General features: G+C 57.1%; 1 protein-coding gene across 2 annotated transcripts in view; it reads left to right on the top strand.

Annotated features, from left to right (window-relative positions):
- The window catches only part of NGEF (neuronal guanine nucleotide exchange factor), a 116,786-nt gene extending 97,231 nt beyond the window's left edge, over nt 1–19,555 (top strand). For both annotated transcript variants that reach the window (XM_061122480.1, XM_061122481.1), the window contains 10 exons: nt 4,393–4,553; nt 6,482–6,634; nt 8,372–8,501; nt 10,406–10,480; nt 13,827–13,916; nt 14,949–15,112; nt 15,498–15,653; nt 16,411–16,490; nt 17,205–17,309; nt 18,546–19,555. In XM_061122480.1, the coding sequence (XP_060978463.1) occupies nt 4,393–4,553; nt 6,482–6,634; nt 8,372–8,501; nt 10,406–10,480; nt 13,827–13,916; nt 14,949–15,112; nt 15,498–15,653; nt 16,411–16,490; nt 17,205–17,309; nt 18,546–18,736 (1,305 nt within the window). In that variant the 3' untranslated portion in view covers nt 18,737–19,555. The remainder of the gene's footprint in view (nt 1–4,392; nt 4,554–6,481; nt 6,635–8,371; nt 8,502–10,405; nt 10,481–13,826; nt 13,917–14,948; nt 15,113–15,497; nt 15,654–16,410; nt 16,491–17,204; nt 17,310–18,545) is intronic.
- The last annotated feature ends 2,233 nt before the right edge of the window (nt 19,556–21,788 follow it).

The raw sequence follows: 21,788 nt of genomic DNA, 5'->3' as shown, positions 1-21,788 counted from the left end.
GGAGTGCTGGGGGCCTGGGCCAGTTCATGGACTAGTGAGTGAATGAGTGGGTGGATGGATGAATGAATGAGTGGACAAATGAATGAGTGGACGATGATTGATCAAATGAGTGAATGAATGAATGGATAGATGAGAAGATGAATGGAAGATTGAATGAGTGAATGAATGAGTGAATGGTGAGTGAATGAATGATTGAATGAGTGGATGAATGATTGAATGAGTGGATGAATGAGTGAATGGATGAGTGGCTGGATGAATGAATGAATGAGTGGACAAACAAGTGGATGGATGAACGAATGAGTGGATGAATGATTGCTTGAATGAGTGGATGAATGAGAAGATGAATGGAAGATTGAATGGTGAATGAATGGATGAATGAGTAAGTGAATGAATGAATGAATGAGTGAGTGAATGAGTGGATGAGTGAATGAATGAATGAGTGGATGGATGAGTAAATAAATGAGCAGGGCCTGGATCCCTGTCAACTCCACACGCCCATTCAAAGGCTTGAATGAATGAGGATGAAAATAATATTGATGAGGAAAAGACAACCATATTGATGTGGCAAGTAATAAAGACAAACATCCTGGAAAACTAAAATCCACAGATGACTAATCACCCTATAAACGGAGAAAGAGGGGGTGAGCTTGCGGTGAATGGGCACAACCGGTATCAATTAGTGGTGATTCAGGCCCAACGCCTGCGGCGTGTCAGTGGCTGAGAGGCCCGCCTGCCTCTGCCCAGCAGCCTCTGGCCCCGTGTCCTCCAGGGGATCAGGATGAGATGCTGTCTGCAATCTGGGCACCTTTCCCACCTGCGACCCCAGCTGTGCCTCAGGGGCCTCCTCGGGGAGATGGGGTTCAGCAGACACACCTTATCTGAGGGGCTCACCCTGGGACCAGTGTCCTTTTCCTCTCTTGGTATCTGCAGCACTCATCCGTCTTGGTTTGGGGTGTTTTTTATTTTTGATTATATTTGCTTAGAACTAGCAAGCTCTGATGGCTTGACCTTTTCTTAAGAAACTTAAATTTAGCAGCAGGAAAAGTGATTTGTTTCAGCCCCTGTAACAGAGGCGCTTCCGGGAACTTCCTGCCCAGTGCAGCCTTGCCGGGCAGGGCTTGGTGAACACTGGCAGAGCAGAGGGTGGGGCCTTCCATGCCAGGGCCTCAGCTCAGACACAGGTGAGGCCAGCAGGACGTGCTGTCTGTGGTTTTGAGTCTTTCAGCAGACCAACCACGCGTGCCTTGGGGACAGAGAGGCCTCGGGCTCATTTCAGCGCCTCGTCACATTGTCTTGCATGAGGCACAGACACTGGTGGGGGGACAGGGTTCTCCTGGGCTGGTGGCCCACGGCCTGTCACTGGTGGGCCACCCGGCAGTGGTGTGTGTGTGTGCGTGGGAACTTTCTTATTGGTGCTGGGCAGGTTTAGGCTGTTGCTCTGCAATGCTGGGCTAAGTCGCTCCAGTCGTGTCCGACTCTGCAACCCTGTGGATTGTAGCCCACCAGGCCTCTCTGTCCATGGGATTCTCCAGGCACTGGAATGGGTTGCCATGCCCTCCTCCAGGGGATCTTCCCGAACCAGAGATCGAACCCTTGTCTCTTGCGTCCCCTGCACTGGCAGGCGGGTTCTTTACCACTAGTGCCATGGCCAGATCCCGTTTATGCTGTTAGGCATGCTCAACTTGCAGATATGCCGCTTATTTTAAAGCACTTTGCTAGGTCGGCTGTTTGAGCTCTGCATGGAGGCAGCAGAGTAGCTGCCCGGAAGGCTGCCTGCAGACCCCACTGGATCCCCAGCGTTGTCTGCATCTTAAGTCGTGAGGGGTGGGTAGTGGGGGACAGAGCCCAGAACTTGGAAAACCCTTGGGTTGAGTCTTGCACCCTGCAGCGGTAATTTCGGGGCATTACTTAACCTCTGCATCCATTTCCTTTTAGTAAAATGGGACCTTCCGTGTGTCCTTCCTGGGGGCCAGTGAGGATGAAGTGGGAAAGCGCCTTGTGTGTCTGGGGCACATGCTGGTCCTCCCTCCCTCTCCCTGCCCACCTCCCTTCCTTCCAGCGTCCCTCCCGGCCCTGGGAGCACTAGTGTTCATTACCAGAGTCTTGAACCCTGGATCAGGGTTCCAGCCAGTGGGGAGGATGGAGGCATTAGACATGGGGAGGGGGGTTCGGGACACTGGGAAGGGACCAGGGCCCCCAGCGTTCATTGCTCTCCTGGCTCCCAGCCCTCCTCTGTCTGTCTGTTTCTTTCCCTGGAGCCGCTGTAACAAATGACCACAAACTGGGTGGTAATTAATTCTCCCCCAGTTGCAGAGGCCAGAAGCCTGAAATCGAGGTGTCAGCAGGTTCCGCCTCTTCCGCTTCTGGTGGCTCTGAGTGTCCCTAGACTTGAGGCAGCATCGCTCCTGTCTCTGCCTGGGTCCTCACCTGGCCTTCTTCCCTGTGTCTCTCTCTCTGCATCTCTCCAAGGACACCTGTCATTGGATTTAGACCTCAATCCAGGATGGTCTCCTCACCTTGACATCCATCACTTAATGTGCAAAGACCCTTTTGCCAAACAGGTTCCCATTCGCAGGTGCTAGTGGGTGGGATGTAGACCCAGGTGTGGAGGAGTTGTTTAGTCGCTCAGTCATGTCCGACTCTGCAAACCCATGCACTGTATAGCCCGCCAGGCTCCTCTGTCCATGGAATTTCCTAGGTGAGAATACTGGAGTGGGTTGCCATTTCCTTCTCCAGGAGATCTTTCCAACCCAGGCATCAAATCCACGTCTGCTCCATTGGCAGGTGGATTCTTTACCACCAAACCACTGGGGAAACCCCACAGCTTTGGAGGGGCAGTCACAATTCACCCCACTAGACCATCCCTGCTGGGGGGCCACAGTGGGACCTGAACCCATCCTAGGTTGGGGAACAGCAGAGGGAGATGGGGGTGGGGAGGAAGGTAAGGCTGGCCCCAGGGTGGCCTCAGGAAGGCTCATGGGTTTGCTTGTGAGTGGCGAAGGAGGGTGAGCTGGCATTGCCACCCTGCTTCACAGACAACACATGAGGAACAGAGGTCCAGTGAGTTTGTTGTCTCAGAGGCTCAATAATCACACAATAAGCATGATAGAGAGGACGGTGCCTCCAAAAATTTTATTGGATTAAGGATTTCTCTTTTTTCTCTCTTCTTCAAAATGAAGTTTGCTTTATTGATTACATTATAAGATCAGACCGTGAAAGAAATAATCTATGCTCATTCTTCAGTGCTCAGACAGTTGAAAGGGTAAAAAGAAAAGAGTAGGGCTTCCCTGGTGGCTCAGTGGTAAAGAATTTGCCTGCCAATGCAGAAGACACGAGTTCGACCCCTGGCCTGGGAAGATCCCACGTGCCATGGAGCAGGTAAGCCCGTGCACCATAACTGTTGAGCCTGTGCTAGAGCCTGGGAATCACAACTACTGAGGCCCGCCTGCCTAGAGCCTGTGCTCTGCAACAAGAGAAGCCACTGCGGTGAGAAGGCTGGGCACCACAGCTAGAGAATAGCGCCCACTCGCTGCAACTAGAGAAAAGCCCGTGCAGCAGTGAAGACCCAGCACAGCCAAAAATAAAAAAATAAAGAAATTTTTTTTAAAAAGAAAGAGTGAAATTCACCCTCAAATTCCACCCCCTGTTGACACCTGTGGTCGACATCATGACCTGCTTCCTTCTAAACGTTTTTCTGGGTGTATAGAAGTGGGGCTCCCTCTCCCACCCATTCTGCACCAAGAAGCAGCCCTGAGTCACCCTTGGCAGCTGCCGGATCTCTGATGAATGGATGACCTCTCAGGTTTGACCTTGGACACGAGGGCGTCTCCAGCTTCACTACTGTGAGCAGGCGAGCGGTCTCTGAAAGGGTGCTGGCCACCTTTGCATCTGGGGAATTCCCTGGTGGTCCAGTGGATTCGATCCCTGCTTGGGGAACTAAGATCCTGCAAGTTGCACATTGCAGCCAAAAATAAAATAAAACCTTTGCATCTGTCTGAGGGGCCTCCCTGGTAGCTCAGCTGGTGAAGAATCCACCTGCAATGCAGGAGACCCTGGTTCAATTCCTGGGTCAGAAAGATCCTCTGGAGAAGGGATAGGCTACCCACTCCAGTATTCTTGGGCTTCCCTTGTGGCTCAGCTGGTAAAGAATCTGCCTGTGATGTGGGAGACCTGGGTTCGATGCCTAGGTTGGGAAGATCCCCTGGAGAAGGGAAAGGCTGCCCACTCCAGTATTCTGGCCTGGAGAATGCCATGGACTGTATAGTCCATGGGGTTGCAAACAGTCAGACACGACTCAGTGACTTTCACTTTCATCTGTCTGAGTGTGGGGAAAGGTGAGCCCTGGGTGCTGACCACTGGCCCTCCTCTCGTCCACTTTGCCCGGTGTCCCAGGCCATGTTCGAGCTCATCACTTCTGAGGCCTCCTACTATAAAAGCCTGAACCTGCTGGTGTCCCACTTCATGGAGAATGAGAGGCTGAAGAAGATCCTGCACCCATCCGAGGCCCACATCCTCTTCTCCAACGTGCTGGACGTCATGGCCGTCAGCGAGCGGTAAGCCAGCACCCCGGTCCTTGTGGGGCGCCTTGCAGTCCCTCCTTCTCACCTGGGGTGCAGCTGGGGTGCATGCCTGCTATAGTGGCTTCTCTGCTTTTGAATCTTTGGAGTTTTCTTTAATAAGCTATAACTAAATTGTTGTTGTTCAGTCGCTAAGTCACATCTGACTCTTTGTGACCCCATGGTCTGCAGCACACTAGGCTTCTCTGTCTTTCACTATCTCCCAGAGTTTGCTCAAACTCCTGTCCATTGAGTCGATGATGCCATCCAACTATCTCATCCTCTGTCATCCCCCTTTCCTCCTGCCCTCAATCTTTCCCAGCATCAGGGTCTTTTCCAGTGAGGTAGCTCTTCACATCAGGTGGCAAAGCATTGGAGCTTCAGCTTCAGCATCAGTCCTTCCAGTGAATATTCAGGGTTGATTTTCTTTAAGATTGATTGGTGTGATCTCCTTGCTGTCCAAGGGACTCTCGAGCGTCTTCTCCAACACCGCAGTTCGAAAGTGTCCGTTCTTCGGTGCTCAGCCTTCCTTATGGTCCAGCTCTCACATGAAAAGATGAAAAGGCAAAAGATATACCTAAATACATAAACCCAAAGACCTGCCCGCCTCCCAGCAACAAGGCCGGTTGCGTCCCCCGGACAGAACTGCTGCCTGCAGGTCCCTCCATCAGTGCAGGTGCTCTGTCTGTCCTGCGCCTACACTGGACGCAGGGGTGTCCAGGTGACATGCTCTTTATCCTGATGTCACAAGGCCCTGGCTTGGCGCCTGCAGGGTCCAAGATCCCCTGAGGGCAAGTCGGAGCGCAGTCCTGGAGTTACTTTCTCCTCTCCAGTTTTGTGGAAGTGGTGATTGGAACTGTGCTTGTATTTTGCCTCAAGAAGGATGGGATGTGCTTAAGTGGAGGAGGAATAGATATCTATTGACGGATCATCGCAAAGAAGAAAAGAGCTCCAGTCATTCTGTTAGGATGCTGCTGCTGCTGCTGCTAAGTCGCTTCATTTGTGTCCGACTCTGTGCGACCCCATAGACGGCAGCCCAGCAGGCTCCCCCGTCCCTGGGATTCTCCAGGCAAGAACACTGGAGTGGGTTGCCATTTCCTACTCCAATGCATGAAAAAGTGAAGTCGCTCAGTCGTGTCTGACTCTCAGCAATCCCATGGACTGCAGCCTGCCAGACTCCTCCGTCCATGGGATTTTCTAGGCAAAAGCAGTGGAGTGGGTTTCCATAAGAGATCCATTTACCATTTGCACCTTATTCTGTGGAGGTTTGCAGCTAAAACTCAGCTTTTATCAGCGGGTCCGACCGCGCCTGTTCCGATGAGAAATAGCACTTGGTCAGCAGAGCCCCCGCTCCCCATGTGGCTCTCCGTGGACCCTCCTGAGTGGGTCCTCCTGCACACGGACCGCCCACCTTCCTGTTTGCAGCCCCCAGATCCTATGGCAGTCCCCGCCAGGTGGGCTCAGGAAGGGGAGAGCTTTCTGAGACCAGAGCGATCTTGGGGACCCCTTTGGCCTCTGCTGCTCCACCCCCACGCTGGGAGAGGGGTATCTACTTGTTTACGGATTTGTTTATATGTTATTATGGAAAATCCCCAACATGCAGAAGTAGAGACAGCAGAACAAGTCCACGTTTCAGCATCTCGGTTCTCCCACGGCCCCATCCACCCCCTCCGCCGCCACCCACGGGAGGATTCCAAAGTGAATTCCCATCGTCATCTCACTTCATAAACACATCAGTACGCAGATACAGAGGAGGTCTCTTTAGCAAATGTTCCAAATGTTATCATTTACCAGGAAACCTGAACAAGTAATTCCTTGATGTGATAGAACACACCCGATCGCTGGGACACCCTCCTGTGGAGTTGGTTTGGTGAGGACGGGTCCTCAATCTCCCCCCCACCCCTAACCCAGACGCTGCCCCCCAGGTTCCTCTTGGAGCTGGAGCGCCGGATGGAGGAAAACATCGTTATCTCGGACGTGTGTGACATCGTGTACCACTACGCCGCTGACCACTTCTCCGTCTACATCACCTACGTCAGCAACCAGACCTACCAGGAGAGGACCTACAAGCAGCTGCTGTGAGTGTGGCCGGGGGGCGGGGTCATCGCAGAGGCGCGGCCAGGGCAGCCCCCTCCTCTGACACTGACTCTGAGCTGTGGTCCCTGGACCTCTGCTTTCCCAGGATGGCATCCAAGCCTGGCACGTGCTGGAGCTTTTGGTGCCCCCGGGGAAATGCTGGCCCCGGACCATCGGCCAGGGTGCCCATTGGACCTGTGTCCAGACGGCCGCTCAGGGCTCTGTGAGGTTTAGAAAAGGGAGCTTGAGGCCAAGAGGACAACTCAAGGCCCAAGACGACAGGAGAGTGGTTTGAATCAGAGACAAAGGCAAGGACTGGGGGAGAGAGTCTTTTTGGTGATTCTCCAGCATCTGGATTGTGTGTGTGCTCCGTCATGTCCGACTCTTTGTGACCCTATGGACTGTAGCCCGCCAGGCTCCTCTGTCCATGGGATTCTCCGGGCCAGTGTACTCGAGTGGGTTGCCATGCCCTTCTGCAGGGGATCTTCCCGACCCAGGGATCGAACCAGCGTCTCCTGCATTGGTAGATGGATTCTGTATCACTGCACCACCGGGGAAGCCCGCTCCAGCCAAAGCCCTTGAATTTTACTAATCTGCCCGCTCTGTAAACTTCCTTGGGATTTCCGTTGATGAGAGAAGTTTTTCATCAACTTGCCTCTTTTGAGTTCTTCACTATTCTGTGCCATGTTTCAACCACAGTTTAACGGATGATATGTTCTTAGCACACTCAACAGGCACCTTAGGACTCTCCGGGTGGTGACTCTGGACTTTATGCTTCGCTGGGCGTTTCCATCAGTGCAGTTCACTGGGGGTGTTTTAAAGGTTGAGCCCTCGGGGATTTAGGTGTTTGACATTTGGGGTTTGCAGGGGGATATGAGGGAATCTGGATGCCAGTTTTGAGGACAAGCATTGAGAAGACAGTCACACAGGAAGCGAGGACTCTGGATATTGCTGTGCCCCGGGGTCCACTGGTGTGGCCCGTGAGAGCAGACTCTCTGGGCTGACTGCCATGTCCCTGGTGACGGGCAGTCCCGGGCCTGCATCTGCCCTCCAGCTGTGGTTTCCGCTGCCCAACCCGTCTGCAGAAGAGACGTCCCCGCCAGGCTGGAGCAGCCCAGGTTCTCCGTGCAGCCATCTCCAGCCTGCTGCCTGCTCCTGTCACTACGTGGGTTTACCTTGCCACCGTTTCCTGCTGGGGAAATCGTCGAATTATGCATCTGATTCATACTCTTGGCCATGCGAGGAATTCTTGCCTTCCCACACAACAACATATTTTGCTAAGTTTTCATGGGCTGGGCATGTGAAGTCACTATTGTTATTTGACTCGTACATGAACAGTTTGCTTTGCAGAGAAAAAAAAAAGAGAGAGAATGGATGCATGGACACATTCTCTGTGCCCGTGGGCTGTCTGGTTCCTATGAGGCTGTGCATGGGGAGGAAGCCTCTCCAGCTCACGCCTCCTACAAGCCAGAGAGGGCTTCCCAGGTGGTGCTAGTGGTAAAGAACCCGCTTGCCAATGCAGGAGACATAAGAGATGCGGGTTCCATCACTGGGTGGGGAAGATCCCCTGGAGGAGGGCATGGCAACCCACTCCAGTATCCTTGCCTGGAGAATCCCCATAGACAGAGGAGCCTGGCGGGCTACCATCCATGGGTTCGCATAGAGTTGGACACGAGTGAGGCAGCTGAGCACGCACGCACGCACGAGCCCGAGACCGATGCTCTCATCCGTGTGCCCAGCCAGGAGAAGGCAGCCTTCCGGGAGCTGATCGCGCAGCTGGAGTTGGACCCCAAGTGCAGGGGGCTGCCCCTCTCCTCCTTCCTCATCCTGCCTTTCCAGAGGATCACGCGCCTCAAGCTGTTGGTCCAGGTACCCGACTCTCTCCCCCTGCCCACCCCCAACTCACACTTCAGCTACTGCCCGTTTCCTTTGGTCAGCCCAGGTCTCTGCTGGCTTTCTGAGAAGTCCATGTGCTCCACAGATCCTAATTAAGCTCCTACTGTGTGCCAGGCAGTGGGAGACTCGGCCCCTGCTGCCAGAGAGCCAGATCCTGGTGGGGAGAGACACACACAGCCAGGAAGTGGTCATGGCTGAGGACGGCGAAATGGGGTGACATGATGGGGTGACGGCCTGGGGGAAGGGCTCTCAGATGAGTGACATTTAAGCGAAGACTTGACTGACAGGGCGGAGCCATTCATCTGACAGGGAACTGCTTTCAGGCAGAGGTCCTGGGGCAGCAAGGTCCACAGAAGGGTCGGCCAGCCATGAGCTGGGGAACGTGATGGGCGTGAGTGTGGAGATGTGGGCAGAGGCTGGACAGGGGCCTGCAGGGCCAGCTGAGGCACCGGGTTCTATCCCCTGTGATGATGCGGGTCACTCCTTTTAGTGGACGTTGGTTAAGAGCAGCTGCCACGTGGAGAGTGCCAGGTAGGAGGGCAAGAGTGGAAGCGGGAGCAAAAGTTCCGGAGCGATTCGAGAGAAAAAGGTGGGTTGGCAGGCATCGGGGTGGGGCATCCTGGAGGGACATCAGTGAACTGAGCCCTGCACTTGCTACCGTGGAGAAAGAAGGAAGGAGAATCTTTGGTTTGAGCAGCTGGAGTGATAATGCTGTTTCCCGAGGTAGGGAAGCCGCCGTTCGGTGTTGGACCATTGGGAGGACTTTGAGCTGTTGAACATCCAAGTTTAGAGTCAAAGGGAGAAGTCAGGGTGGGTGCTCTTGGCACCCAGGTGGCATTCAAACCAGGTTTCAGCCCGATGAGAAAAGGTGGACTTGAGCCACACTGTCCGCTGGAAGATGGATTTGCGAGTCAGGATGGCTAAAGGCGGGGTTTGCTGAGCTCCACCCCTTGGTAAGGGAGGGGTAGGGCGGTGTCAGAGCTGACTGCGCATCTCTGGCTTGGCTACCGGCCAGAGACGGGGGCGGGGGGGTGGGGTGCAGGTGACCACAGAGCGGGCTGGGGCCTGCCGCTGAGGGAGGTCCAGGGGTGGATCTGGTCTGGAGCTCAGGAGACAGTGAAAAGGGTGCCCATCACCTTGGTGTCCAGCTGGTGGGGATGATCCTCCACTGTGTGGGGTGGCTGGAGACGTTTGTCCTGAGGCCGCCACGTTGGGGCAGCCTGGATGGGGCAGAAGGGAGGTGGACAGTGCTGAGACAGGCCTAACCCTCCTATGGGACAAGAGCAGGTCCAAACTACAGGCACGAGAAGACCTGGGAGACAGGAACCTCGTAAAATATGGAGAGAAATGCAAAAATTGTCATTTGTAGGCTAAATCCCCAAAAACCCAACTATTGGAAAAAAGACTTTTTTTTTTTTTCAATACAACCGGAGTGAACAAAACCTCCGGATCATTGCTACTTGGCTTCAAATGACAGGCCCGCTGTTGCTGCTGCAAATATTGAGCTTGATTCAGGACAGGCAACCCTGGGTGACCCCCCCTGGGCTGCTGGTCCTGCCTTCCTGCCTCCCCGCTGCCACGTGGTCAGTCCCTCTGCTTTGGTCTCTGCTCTAAGGAGACTGGGGCTCTGGCGTGGCCCTCGTAGTTAGTCCTGGGGGAGACCGTGACTCACCTTAGAGCTAGGCAAGGCTTGTGTGCAGTGCTGGGCCCCCGGGTCAGTGGAAGGTTCTCCCGCCCCATGTCCGCACTCTTCGTGGGGGGTGTCACAGCCACGTGAGGCTGTTGGGACCAGCAGGAAGGCCGCCACTCAGAGGGGGCGGGGAGCAGAGGAACGGCCATCCCTGATGAAACTAAGTGCGGACTCTCCCTGTGCCCAGAACATCCTGAAGAGGGTGGAGGAAAGGTCTGAGCGCGAAGGCACCGCCTTGGATGCCCACAAGGAACTGGAGCTGGTGAGTCGCGCTTCCTTTTTCCACCTTTCCCAGTAAACTGTCTTCTCTGGACCCATCTCCCCGTCCTGCTCCCTCCTGTCTTAGTATTGTCTCTGGACGATGCAAATTCACTTTCATATTTGCTCTGACAGTTCAGAAAAGTCACCAGGTCCAAAAATTAAGTCAGGTGGGGCCTGCACAGGCAGAGGGTTCCTTCTCACCCCAGGCTGCCACCGTGTGGGGTGGACCAGGCTCCCAGTGGGCCCCCTTTATCCACTGACGTGTTTGTGGACCCCTCCCGCCAACTCCACACAGCTGCCACCATCACGGCCCTCAGAGGCCCCGCGTTCATCCTTGCCCATTTCCAATGTCAAACGCTCCGGCTTTTCCCTCCCCGCCCACGTTCTGAGGACAGTGCTGGCTCTTCTTAGGCCCTGGTGCAGCTCTGCCCCAGGCTTCCTACTGCAGTCCCCTCCATCCCAGCTCTCCCCATCCCACCTCTCTCCCAGCTCTCAGCTATAGAGCTGCAGGAGATGTGCCCGCCCCGCCAAGCTTGGGCTCTTACTGCCCCAGAGTGGAGAGAAACCATCTCCGCTCTTCATCCTCAGACAGAAGAGCTCCCTCCTGGATGTTGTCAGCAGAGCAGACGCTGGGTGGGAGGGGCTGGTGGACGTTCAAGGATTTGTCTTAAAATGTTTGTCTTAAAGCACCATCACGTGTGTTTGGTTCTGGGTGTCCGCTGGAGCTGCGAGCCCACTCTTGGCATCTGTGCGGGGGGCCACTCTGTCGTGCTGGTGACCCCGTAACAGGGCCTGGTGTGGAGAATTCCTTTCTACTTCGTGTACCACCAGCAGCAGCTTAGTAAAAGGACTAGCCTCCATGGCTGCCAAGTGGTGGTTCTGAGCCATTTCTCAAAGGTTGTTGCTGAACCGTGAAAGACACCGGGATTCTTGGCCTCCGGAGGAGATGAATTCAGTCTGGGGCCTGTGACGAGGCTTGATCACTCAGAGCTTTTTGTGTGATAAAGTTTTATTAAAGTATAAAAGAGATAGACAAAGCTTCTGACATAGACATCAGAAGGGAGGAGAAAGAGTGCCCCCTTGCTAGTTTTTAGCAAACTGTTTTATGTCTGTTCAGTTCAGTTCAGTCACTCCGTCGTGTCCGACTCTTTGCGGCCCCATGGACTGCAACACGCTGGGCCTCCCTGTCCGTCACCAACTCCTGGAGTTTACTCAAACTCATGTCCATCGAGTCGATGATGCCATCCAACCATCTCATCCTCCGTCGTCCCCTTTTCCTCCCACTTTCAATCTTTCCCAGCATCAGGGTCTTTTCAAATGAGTCAGTTCTTTGCATCAGGTGGCCAAATTATTGGAGTGTCAGCTTCAGCATCAGTCCTTCCAATGAATATTCAGGACTTTGTCTGAAGGCTGAGGCAGTTTCACCAGGCCCCTCTCCCACAATACACATTTTTGAGATAGGATGGAATGAGGCCATAAAACAATTGGTATGAATACTGGTTTATTGAGCCATTATCAGACCAAGGTTTGAGAAAAGAAAAAAAAGTTAGTTGTAGGTGGAACCATTTTGAATAAAGGCAAATTCCAAAGCAAATACATAGTTTCATTACCATAGCTTAAGAAAAACGTTTCCTTAAGAAAACCACATTGGTTAGCTCAAAGTTTGAGAGAAGTTAAGTTGAGGTGGAACCAGGTGTCGTCATGGCAACACAGAACTTTTAGGAGAAAGCTCCTTTTAATTTTGTATAGAGGAGGAAAAAAAATCTGAGACTTGTAGCTTTGTTTCCTCCTGCCACTTAAGGGAGAGATAGAAAAATGTCTGACACTTACAGCCTGTCCTCCGTTTGGAGACCGCTGGCCTCCCTGCCTGTTACTGTCTCACTTTGAGCCACGAGGACTTTGTAACTGAATGCAGTTATTTCTCCCCAGGTCTCTCCTCGTGTCGTTCACTCCAGGCCAGGTATCCCTCTGGCGACTGTACCCTTTGAGTACTGGGGAAAATGGCACTCCCCTCCCAGCCTAGTTGGGGAAAGGCTGGCGCCCTGACCGGGCTGGTCAGGGAGGGTCAGTGACTCCCCAGCCTGGCTGCTTCTCCCAGGGTCCTCTGCCACGCCTGGAACACACGCACCCGGTCAGCTGGGAGCTTCCTCCCAGCTCCCAGTGGGCCCCAAGAGGTCTTGGGGTACCAGCAAGTATGTTCTGTTTTCAAGTTGTTTTCTGCTTTCCCCTCCCTTTTTTATTTTTCCTTGTAATGTAATGCTTCTCATTATTTATATTTGTTTCATAAAGGTGGGTTGTTTTCCCCCTAATGTATAAAATGGTGCTGAATACAGATTCACAAATTGTTGACAAGCAGAAAGGTGGCAAAGATCCACAGTTCTCCCACACCCCACTGCCAACATGCTGGAGCCCACCCTTCCAGACAGACGCCTGCACACACAGTGGTATTCCCTGCAGGAGAGGCTTATGGTTTATAAGCCGGCTTTGCCCTCCATTTCAGTGAACGGTGAATGTGGGCGTCCTGGTGGCTCAGCGGTAAATTCCGTCAGCCAATGAAAGAGACCCTGGTTCGATCCCTGGGTCAGGAAGATCGCCTGGAGAAGGGAATGGCTACCCACCCCAGTATTCTTGCCTGGAGAATCCCATGGACAGAAGAGCCTGGTGGGCTACAGTCCTTGCAGTCGCAAAGACTCGGACACAAGTGACTAACATATTCTCTCAGTGTGTGTAAAATTAGTGCATTTTTTTCATGACTTCAGAGTACAGGGTTATATGGATTTACAAGCACTAATCAATCCCAGTTGCCCCGCTGGTGGACATTTAGGTTGAGGACAGCTTTCCTCGTTCCAAACACCACTGCAGGGGATACGCCACACATGCACCTCTGGGCACTGTCTTCCTTCCCACGTGCTGAGTGCCAGGCCCTGTTCTCAACACCCGTGATCCTGAGCAGATATCATATCCTCGGAACAAGGTCACAGAAAATCTGCTTTCATTCAGCCTCTTGGTACCTGGGTCGCCTCCCAGGAAGCTTGGGGGGAACCTGTGTTCCCTTCATATGTGACAGGGCCCAAATCCCAGGCCTCCGGCATTTCCAGGCTGACAGATGAGAAAGGACGGCTTGCTGAAAACCATTCCCTTAGATGATGCAAGGGGTCGGCGCTGCTTTCTGTGTTCCCTGGAGTCCGCGTCCCGGTAGGGACAGGGCCCCAGCTTTCTCCACTGGAGCTGAGACCCCACTGAGACTGGCCAGTCAGTGTCTCAGCTGCGGCCTCAGTGCCTGAAGGATGTGGCCAGAGACCGCCGGCTGCTGGGGGGTGCCTGACGTGTCCGCCTTCCTGTTCCAGGTGGTGAAAGCATGCAACGAGGGTGTCAGGAAGATGAGCCGCACGGAGCAGATGATCAGCATCCAGAAGAAGATGGAGTTCAAGATCAAGGTCAGCCACGTGTCCCCAGCCCCGCCTGCCGGCCTGGAGCGCGGGCCACTGGCCAGGCCCGCTGAATGGCCACCCTTGGGTCTCAGCACGGTGCCACCCCTGCCGAGGCCCTCCCTGACCCCCCAGCGGAGGGCCCTCCCCTGCCCCCAGTCTCCAGGCCGTCACTTTGGCCTAGACTGTTTTCTTGCAGGGCAGTGCAGGGACCCGGAAGCGGCCTGCTCTCATTTATAGGCTGCGTGACCTTGAACAGTCAGCTTGCAGGAAGAACATGATATGAACCAGTCCAGGGATTGTTAAACCTGGGCAATTTGAACACCTGATGGAAGTTACTGACCTTCTTCCCCAACTTTGTGTAAAGCTTCAGGCATCAGTGACCCTAAGGGCCCCCAGGGTTTCTGGGGATGTGGGCACAAGGGCACAGTGCCCGCCGAAGGTCTGTGAGGTCACACTGGTTCTTTGGGCGCCGAGCCTCAGTTGAAGATGCAGACCTCGGGGTAGTGGGGAGGCCTCTCGTAGCTCCACTTGCCGGCCGAGTGCTGGGTGCTGAGTAACCGGCCCTGAGCCGTGGAGCGGGGAAGTGCAGGCCTGGCCTCCTTGCCCTGGGGGACCCAGTTCTCCCCTCTCCCCTGGGAACCTGAACCCTCCTCTGATTGTGCATCACGCAGGCTGAGCCTGGTGAGGGATGACAGCACACGGGCATCCACATGTACACACACACCCCCGTGAGTGCAGACGCATACAGGACACTCGGACACACTTGGACATGAGCATGTACGCACAGACGCACACGAGGACACACAAACAATAGACGGATACACACCTGCCCACTCAGGCACACACACACACACACCCTTCCCGCGTGCGCCCAGCACCTGCCTGTCCCTCCCACCAGTGCCCCGTGTCCTGGGCCCAGCGTGGTCCCCGACACCCATTACCATAGTTACCACCCCAGTCGGGGGTACCAGGGGAGCCAGGGCAGGGTGCAGAGGGCACAGACGTCCTGACATGGGCCCCCCCCCCCCCGCCCTCCAGTCGGTGCCCATCATCTCGCACTCCCGCTGGCTGCTGAAGCAGGGCGAGCTGCAGCAGATGTCTGGCCCCAAGACCTCGCGGACCCTGAGGACCAAGAAACTCTTCCGGGAGATTTACCTCTTTCTCTTCAACGACCTGCTGGTCATCTGCCGGCAGATTCCGGGGTGAGCGGCAGGCGGGAGGGGCGGGGAGTCACCGGGGCCTGGGGGCGATGCCCTGGGCCTCTGGGCAAGTTTATTTAAACCCCTGCCCTCGTGCCAACTGGGGGCGGTTCTCCTAAGTATGTGGGGGTGCAGCTCAGTGCCTGCCGCCCGGGGTGTGCCCAGCCGCTCCCGTGTCAGGGGTGCGGACCCTTGTCCACTGTCCACACCACGGGTGGGGGGGGACTAGGGGTGAGGGGGACAGGCGTTCAGGTGGGGGGCTTCCGGAAGTAGGTGAGGAACAGCTGCAGAGGGGCCAGTCCCGCTGGCCAGGGTTGCAGTGGAAGGTCTCCTGGTAATCCGAGCATCCTGGGGACCAACACGCCCCTCCTGCCACCTGGGTCCCCAGAGACAAGTACCAGGTGTTTGACTCGGCCCCGCGGGGCCTGCTGCGAGTGGAGGAGCTGGAGGACCAGGGCCAGACGCTGGCCAACGTCTTCATCCTGCGGCTGCTCGAGAACTCGGACGACCGGGAGGCCACCTACATGCTGAAGGCGTCCTCTCAGTGAGTGCCCAGGGCTGCCGACCCCTTCCCCGGGCTCTCTGCCCGCCCAGCTCCCGTGTTTCCTCCCCCAGGCCATGTCCAGAGGGTGTCCATCCCGTGTTAGTGTCGGGGTGGGGGGTGAGCGCGTTGCTGTCTGTGTCTGTGTGTGTGTCTCTGTGTGTGTGTGTGTTTGAGTGAGTGTTCCCTTGGGCCTCAGACTCTGATGAGCTGTTGTAGAACCCTTGGGCCAGGCCAACCAGTGAACCGCCGCTGCTGGGCAGCCTCGGGCCCACCTGTCACCCCTGAGCGGCCAGGCCGTCTCCCCTGCACCCCCAGGGCTCTGAGAGGAACGGCCAGGTCCACGCGGGGCGATTCTCTGTGAGCCCCGGAGCTGGGACGCCCAGTGCCCAGTGCCCTGCAGCCCGGAACTCACAGGTGTCGCCCAGCACATCAAGCCCAGTTCTGACTGCCTCGGGGGGACAGGGTGGCATCAGCCTCTCCGAGTCCACAATTGTGGCTCAGGGCAGCTGGCCACCCAGGGCTCACCTCTAGGTGGATGGATGTTGGGGTGTCGTGGGCTCACCCTCACCCACTGACTTGAAAGATGCCCCAGGGAGGTTCTGCAGAGCTCCACCTGGCCCGCTCCCCGCTGCCCTGCCGGGGCCCAGTGCCAAGCTCGGGACCCTGGGGCCAGCCTGCCGGGTGCCTGGCACCGAGGTTCCCCTCGGGTGGGCGCTGATGCTCTGTGGTGGCAGCATCTGCACTCTTCCTGACCCAGGAGCGAGATGAAGCGCTGGATGACCTCGCTGGCCCCCAACCGAAGAACCAAGTTTGTTTCCTTCACATCCCGGCTGCTCGGTAAGCGGCGCACTGGGGAGGGGGCACCCGCCAGGTGGGACAGGTGATGGTCAGGGAGGACCCTGCAGGTCAGCCTTGGACAGGGGCCTCTGCACTCCTCCTAAAAGGCCTGTGAGGCTGCTGAAAGTCTTCTTCGACTGCCCGGAGGTCCTTCACACTCCGATGCACGCTCAGTACCCCACGGAGGAGGACATGGCGTGCCTGAGTTTTGCAAACGTTTCCACGGTTAATGAAGACATAAAAGTCACTAGGTCTTAAGTGACCGGTGCTGCAAGGAAACCAGAAGGGATTTGGGCCCAGGAGGCAAACGCCAGTGTTCTCTGGGGCGGCCAGTCATCTGAAAACCTTCCAAAATAGGAAAGGGCTCAAGCACCATCCTGACCACGCTCACCGAGTCCTGGGCGTCCCCAGGCCGCTCCCAGGGCCCAGCCCAGGACCGTTCAAAGTCTAAGAGCCCCCCACAGCCTGTTCATCCCTGCACCCCTATGACTTGTTCAGAACTCCGGACTGTTTTGACGTCCTTTTCTTTGGAGCCACGCCCACCCCTCCCTCCAATGAGCCCTTTTCCAGAGGCTTCCTGCGGTCCGCCCTGTCTCCTGGATAGGGTGGGATGGGGGTGGAAGGGTGGGGGTGGGGGGCGGGGCTGGGTTCTGCGGGTGCCCGGCCAGGGCGGGTGCCACATGATGAAGACGGACCACCTCCTCCTCCCTTCAGACTGCCCCCAGGTCCAGTGTGTGCATCCGTACGTGGCCCAGCAGCCAGATGAGCTGACTCTGGAGCTGGCCGACATCCTCAACATCCTGGACAAGACAGAGGACGGTGAGGCCCGGGGCTGGTGGTGCCTTTGCCCGCGGGGCTTCCTGCGCCCACCCATGGGGCTCTGCTGGGGGGAGGGGGTGCCTCTCCCCATGTGGCTCCCCACGCCCACCCCGTGCCCAGCAGTCCCCTTCCCCTCATCTGGCCCTGGCATCAGCCTCCCCATCATGGTAGGAGGAGGGATGAAGACCAGGAACACCCCGATCCGTACCTGTATTTGCAGCAAGGTTCCAGATGAGCCTGTGAACACCAGGCTTGTGGCCCCACGTGGGCCAGGAAGCCACCCCCTGGGGCTCCTGCCCACTCCTGCTGTTAACACCAGCGCCAGAGGTTGGCTCCCCTCTCCTGGAAAACGGATCCCTTATTTCTACATCAGTTGTTCCTAATCTAAATCCCCAAAGTGCACAAAGCGTCTCTCCCCACCCCAGTTCCTCCGCTTTTTTGAGGTCCTGGCTGGAAGGTCTCAGGCTGATGACCTCTGGGGAAGACCATGTCCACCACCACAAATCCTAGGGGCTCACCCAGCACTGCACGAACTGTGGTTCCTGCCCTCTCCCCCCGCCCAGAATAGTAACAGCCTGACACCCCTCCCAGTGGCCTGCAGAAGACGTGCCCCTGCCCCTCCGACCCCAGGCCTCAGCCCCGCCCAAGGACCTGCCAGCAGGACCTGCAGTTTAGGCCACAGCCCCCCACCCGCCCCCCACAGGGACACCGTGATGTGGGGGTGGGGTGGAGTAGAGAGTCAGGGCACCTGGCCGGTTGGTGATCTGGCCGCCCTCAGCTCTCAGGAGCCTGAGGCTCAGGGAAGGGCTGCCCAACAAGAGGGTGACGGTGGCATCCTGGGCCAGCTGCCATCCCACCAGCCCCTTGATGCCTCTCACTTTTGGGGGTGGCGCCTGGGGTTTCCTGGCCACAGGTGAGGCAGCCTGAGATTGCTGAGGGCTTGGGAATGGGTCCCAGAGTCAATGTGTGTGGGACCCTCAATGGCATAGGGTGTGGCCGGCTCCTCCGCCTCCCTGGGCACAGGCGCCGTGCCCCCCAGGAGGGCCACCCCCCCCAAGCTTCTGGGGGTACCCCCGGTCTGAGCCTTTCCATCAGCGGGCGTGAGGGCAGGGAGCCCCTGGGAAGGCCAGCCGGACTTCGCAGTCTCCCTTCCGCCTGCTCCCCATGCACCAGAGGGAGGCCCAGCCCGAGCCACTTGGAGAGAGTTTGTGACCCTCCGTCTCCCATCCCTCCTAGGCTGGATCTTCGGCGAGCGTCTGCATGACCAGGAGCGAGGCTGGTTCCCCAGCAACATGACTGAGGAGATCTTGAACCCCAAGATCCGGTCCCAGAACCTCAAGGAGTGTTTCCGTGTCCACAAGATGGACGACCCTCAGCGCAGCCAGAATAAGGACCGCAGGAAGCTGGGCAGCCGGAATCGGCAATGACCCCTGACTGCCCCCCCACACCCCCCACCCCCCACCTGGTGGAGGGATGTAGGCAGGAAGGAGCGAGGCCTGGCAGGCAGACCCCACTGGACAGTGGAAGGGGCTCTGGGGGAAGGCCCCGCCTTCCCAGGCAGCAGGGTGTGACCTGACCTGGGTGGGAGTGGTCTTTGCCGGAGTCACCCCACCCCCTCCCTGCCACGTGGTTCGTGCTCATGTGTCCTGTCCCCTCGCTCACCCACTGGAGAGAGGGTGCCCACATCTCTCTGCTGCATTTGTAGATGAGAAAGTGTACTTTAAGCAGTATTACACCCCCTCTTCTTCTGTCTCTTGGAGGGCAGATGATGGGCAGGCTCCAGGGCCCGCCCCTGGTACTGAGAGGCCCCAGACCCCAGGGCGCCCTGGGCCCAGGGCAAGTGCAAAGGTGATGGTGTCATGACTTCCTGCACGTGTCCTCTCCCCCCGGAAGCTGTTAGACTTGGCCAGGCGCACACGTGGACCACCCTGGCCTGACGCGCTTGATGAGCGGTCCTTGGTCTCCGATTCAGAGGACCAGGAGACCATCCGTCCGCCTCTGTCCGCCTCTGCCCCTGAGCCTCCACCCACCTCTGGCTGCACGGCTGGCCTCTGCCTCATGGCAGGCCTGCCAGAGCTTGGCTGAGGGCCCATGCCACCTTTGGCTCCCTGACCGGCTGGAGGTAACTTGTTACCTGCCCCTTCAGGAGCCCGGGTGTCACAAAGGAATTACTTGGCCACTGCATCGTGTACGGGTTATGGTTCCGAGAAAAGCAAATATCATTTTTGGCTGCATTAAAAGAAGCATCATGTATAAAATAAAGGAGAGGAAGGTCTCCTTGTTTTATTTCCCTGGTGCACACAGGAATGCCGTGTTTGGGTCTGGGCAGGGACAGAAGAGCCCCCTTCGAGGCCGTGGAGTCAGCCTGTCCCAGGAGATGGCTGAGGAGGCTTCCCGTGGAGGAGGAAGCAGCCAGGATGGGGCCTCAGGATGGAAGTGGATCTGGACCTCCACTTGTGAGGGACTCCACAAACAGAAAAAGGTGTCTGAGGCGATGGGGGATACCCTCTTGCAGTGGGAGTGAGAAGGCAGGGTTGGAAGACCACTGTGGGACAGAGGTGTGTGTGGGGTGCGGTGGTCCCCTAGGGGATCCGACCACCAGGCTTGAGACTTCAGCTTCCAATCCAGCCAGCCACTGGCCCAGGGCACTTCTTCCCAACTTCAGAGGCGGTAGCCAGTTACCTGGAGGTTGCAGTGGGTCCTCGGAGCCACGCCCCTTCCCTGGTGGAGGGGGGGGCACCTGGAAACCAACCCTGCCCAGCCCTGCCTGGGGCCACGCCCTCCTTGTCAGGACGCTGATCAGAAGCCCAGGATTTAGATGGAGCATCTTCCCCAAAGTCACGATATAGTTGGGGTTCTTGGGACCTCAGACCCTTTGAGAAACAGATGAATCCCTGGAAGATTCAGACCCGTGCCACCTGCTGGTCCAACTGGGGAGGGACCCCCGGATCCCAGTGAGGGGCTGATACTCTTGGCACTTCCTTGCTGCAACCCCAGCAGGGGCAAGGGGCCTACCTGCACCTGAGTTTCCCAGGAGTTGGGGAAAGGGGAGAGGGGCCATTTCTGAGCCACATGCTGCTCTTGGGGGTAGGGGTAGGGGGCAGGTCGTTGGTCCTGGTCTTTATCCAGCTTTTGTTTTTGGAGCTGGGAGACGGCATAGTGACTTGTGTCATCTACTCTAACGAGGCTTTGGCTACTGGAGGTTACGTGTAATAACTTATAAACAGTTTCATGAAAACCGGTCAGCACCATAACAGTCTTTTATAGGCCGAAACTTTGAAGCCATGAGTGTGAATGGGTACCACGTGTGGTCATCTGGTGTATCCAAGTGGAGAACACTGATCTTAGCCAGAACAAGCTGGTCAGGGGCTCAGACAAACGAATGAGGTCAAGGTGGTTGCTAGAGATAATGGTGGGGGAAAAAAAGGGAAGAAGGACAGCTCCCCTTTCCAGCGCTCACTCAAAAGAATCCTCCTGTGGCCCAGGTGTTAAACCATCCCTGGGGTTTGCAGACAGCCCCCCTACCCCAGGCCTTAGGGTCCTCACTCCAAGACAGTTCTAGCTTCTTTCCTGCTGCATCCAGAGCAAGTAAGCCACTATTTCAAATCCCTCTCTAAATCACAAAGGTTAGGCTTCCTGGGAGGTATGGGAGACAGAGGGCCTGCGGGGTGTTCTCTGGGTGGTTCCTCATGCTTCATCCAGCCCCCAGGATTTCAGGGCTGAAGTGACGAGGGTCGAGCTTGAAAGCCCTTTTTGTTTTCTAACAAACAGCCATCCCGCGTGGGCTTGCCTGCTGGGCCAGAGGCTGGGCCCTGTCACCTGGAGCTCCACCCGGCCAGGCGTGGGAGGCCATCTGGGGCTTGGGTTGGGGAGCGGGGACCGGGGCCTACAGCACCCAGGCTTCACCGCGTGGCTCATTGGCTCCTGGGAGTCGAGGGGCCCCCAGGGGTCCGGAGGGTGCGGGTCTGGGACTCAGACCCCACAGACAAGCGCCCCGGTCGGCTGCCGGAGTCAGAAGACTCCACCAACAAAATCACCGCCCTGTGGTTGGAAGCCGGGACGCCCGCGAGTCACGCCGACCCCGCTGGGACCCAGCGAGGCCGCGAGAAGCAGGGCGGTGGGCACGGGGCTGGCCTTCCCTCTCCAGCCCTGGGGGCCTCCCGCCGGTCCGCGCTCCCTCGCAGCGCTCTCGGGCCCGCGGAGGGGCCGGCGGGAGGCAGGCGGCAGGCAGTCCGAAGTGGGGACGAGCAGGGGCCCCGCAGACTCTGGCCAGAGCGCACCCCGACGGCCCCCGCACGCACCCGCGCTCCCGCGGGGGGCCCGGCGCACGGGCGCTCCCGCACGCGCCCCGCGAGCACGGCGACAGCCCCGCGCGCCCCACGCCCCCGCTCGCCGACACACTCACGCGCGGACATAAGGAGACTCGGGGGGCGCGCACCTGGGGTGCCGCCGAGCCGCACCGCGGCCCCTTTATTCGCT

This window comes from Dama dama, chromosome 20 (assembly GCF_033118175.1).
Source record: "Dama dama isolate Ldn47 chromosome 20, ASM3311817v1, whole genome shotgun sequence".
In the NCBI taxonomy this organism is placed as follows: Eukaryota; Metazoa; Chordata; class Mammalia; order Artiodactyla; family Cervidae; genus Dama; species Dama dama.
This window is presented reverse-complemented; position numbering and strand designations above follow the sequence as displayed.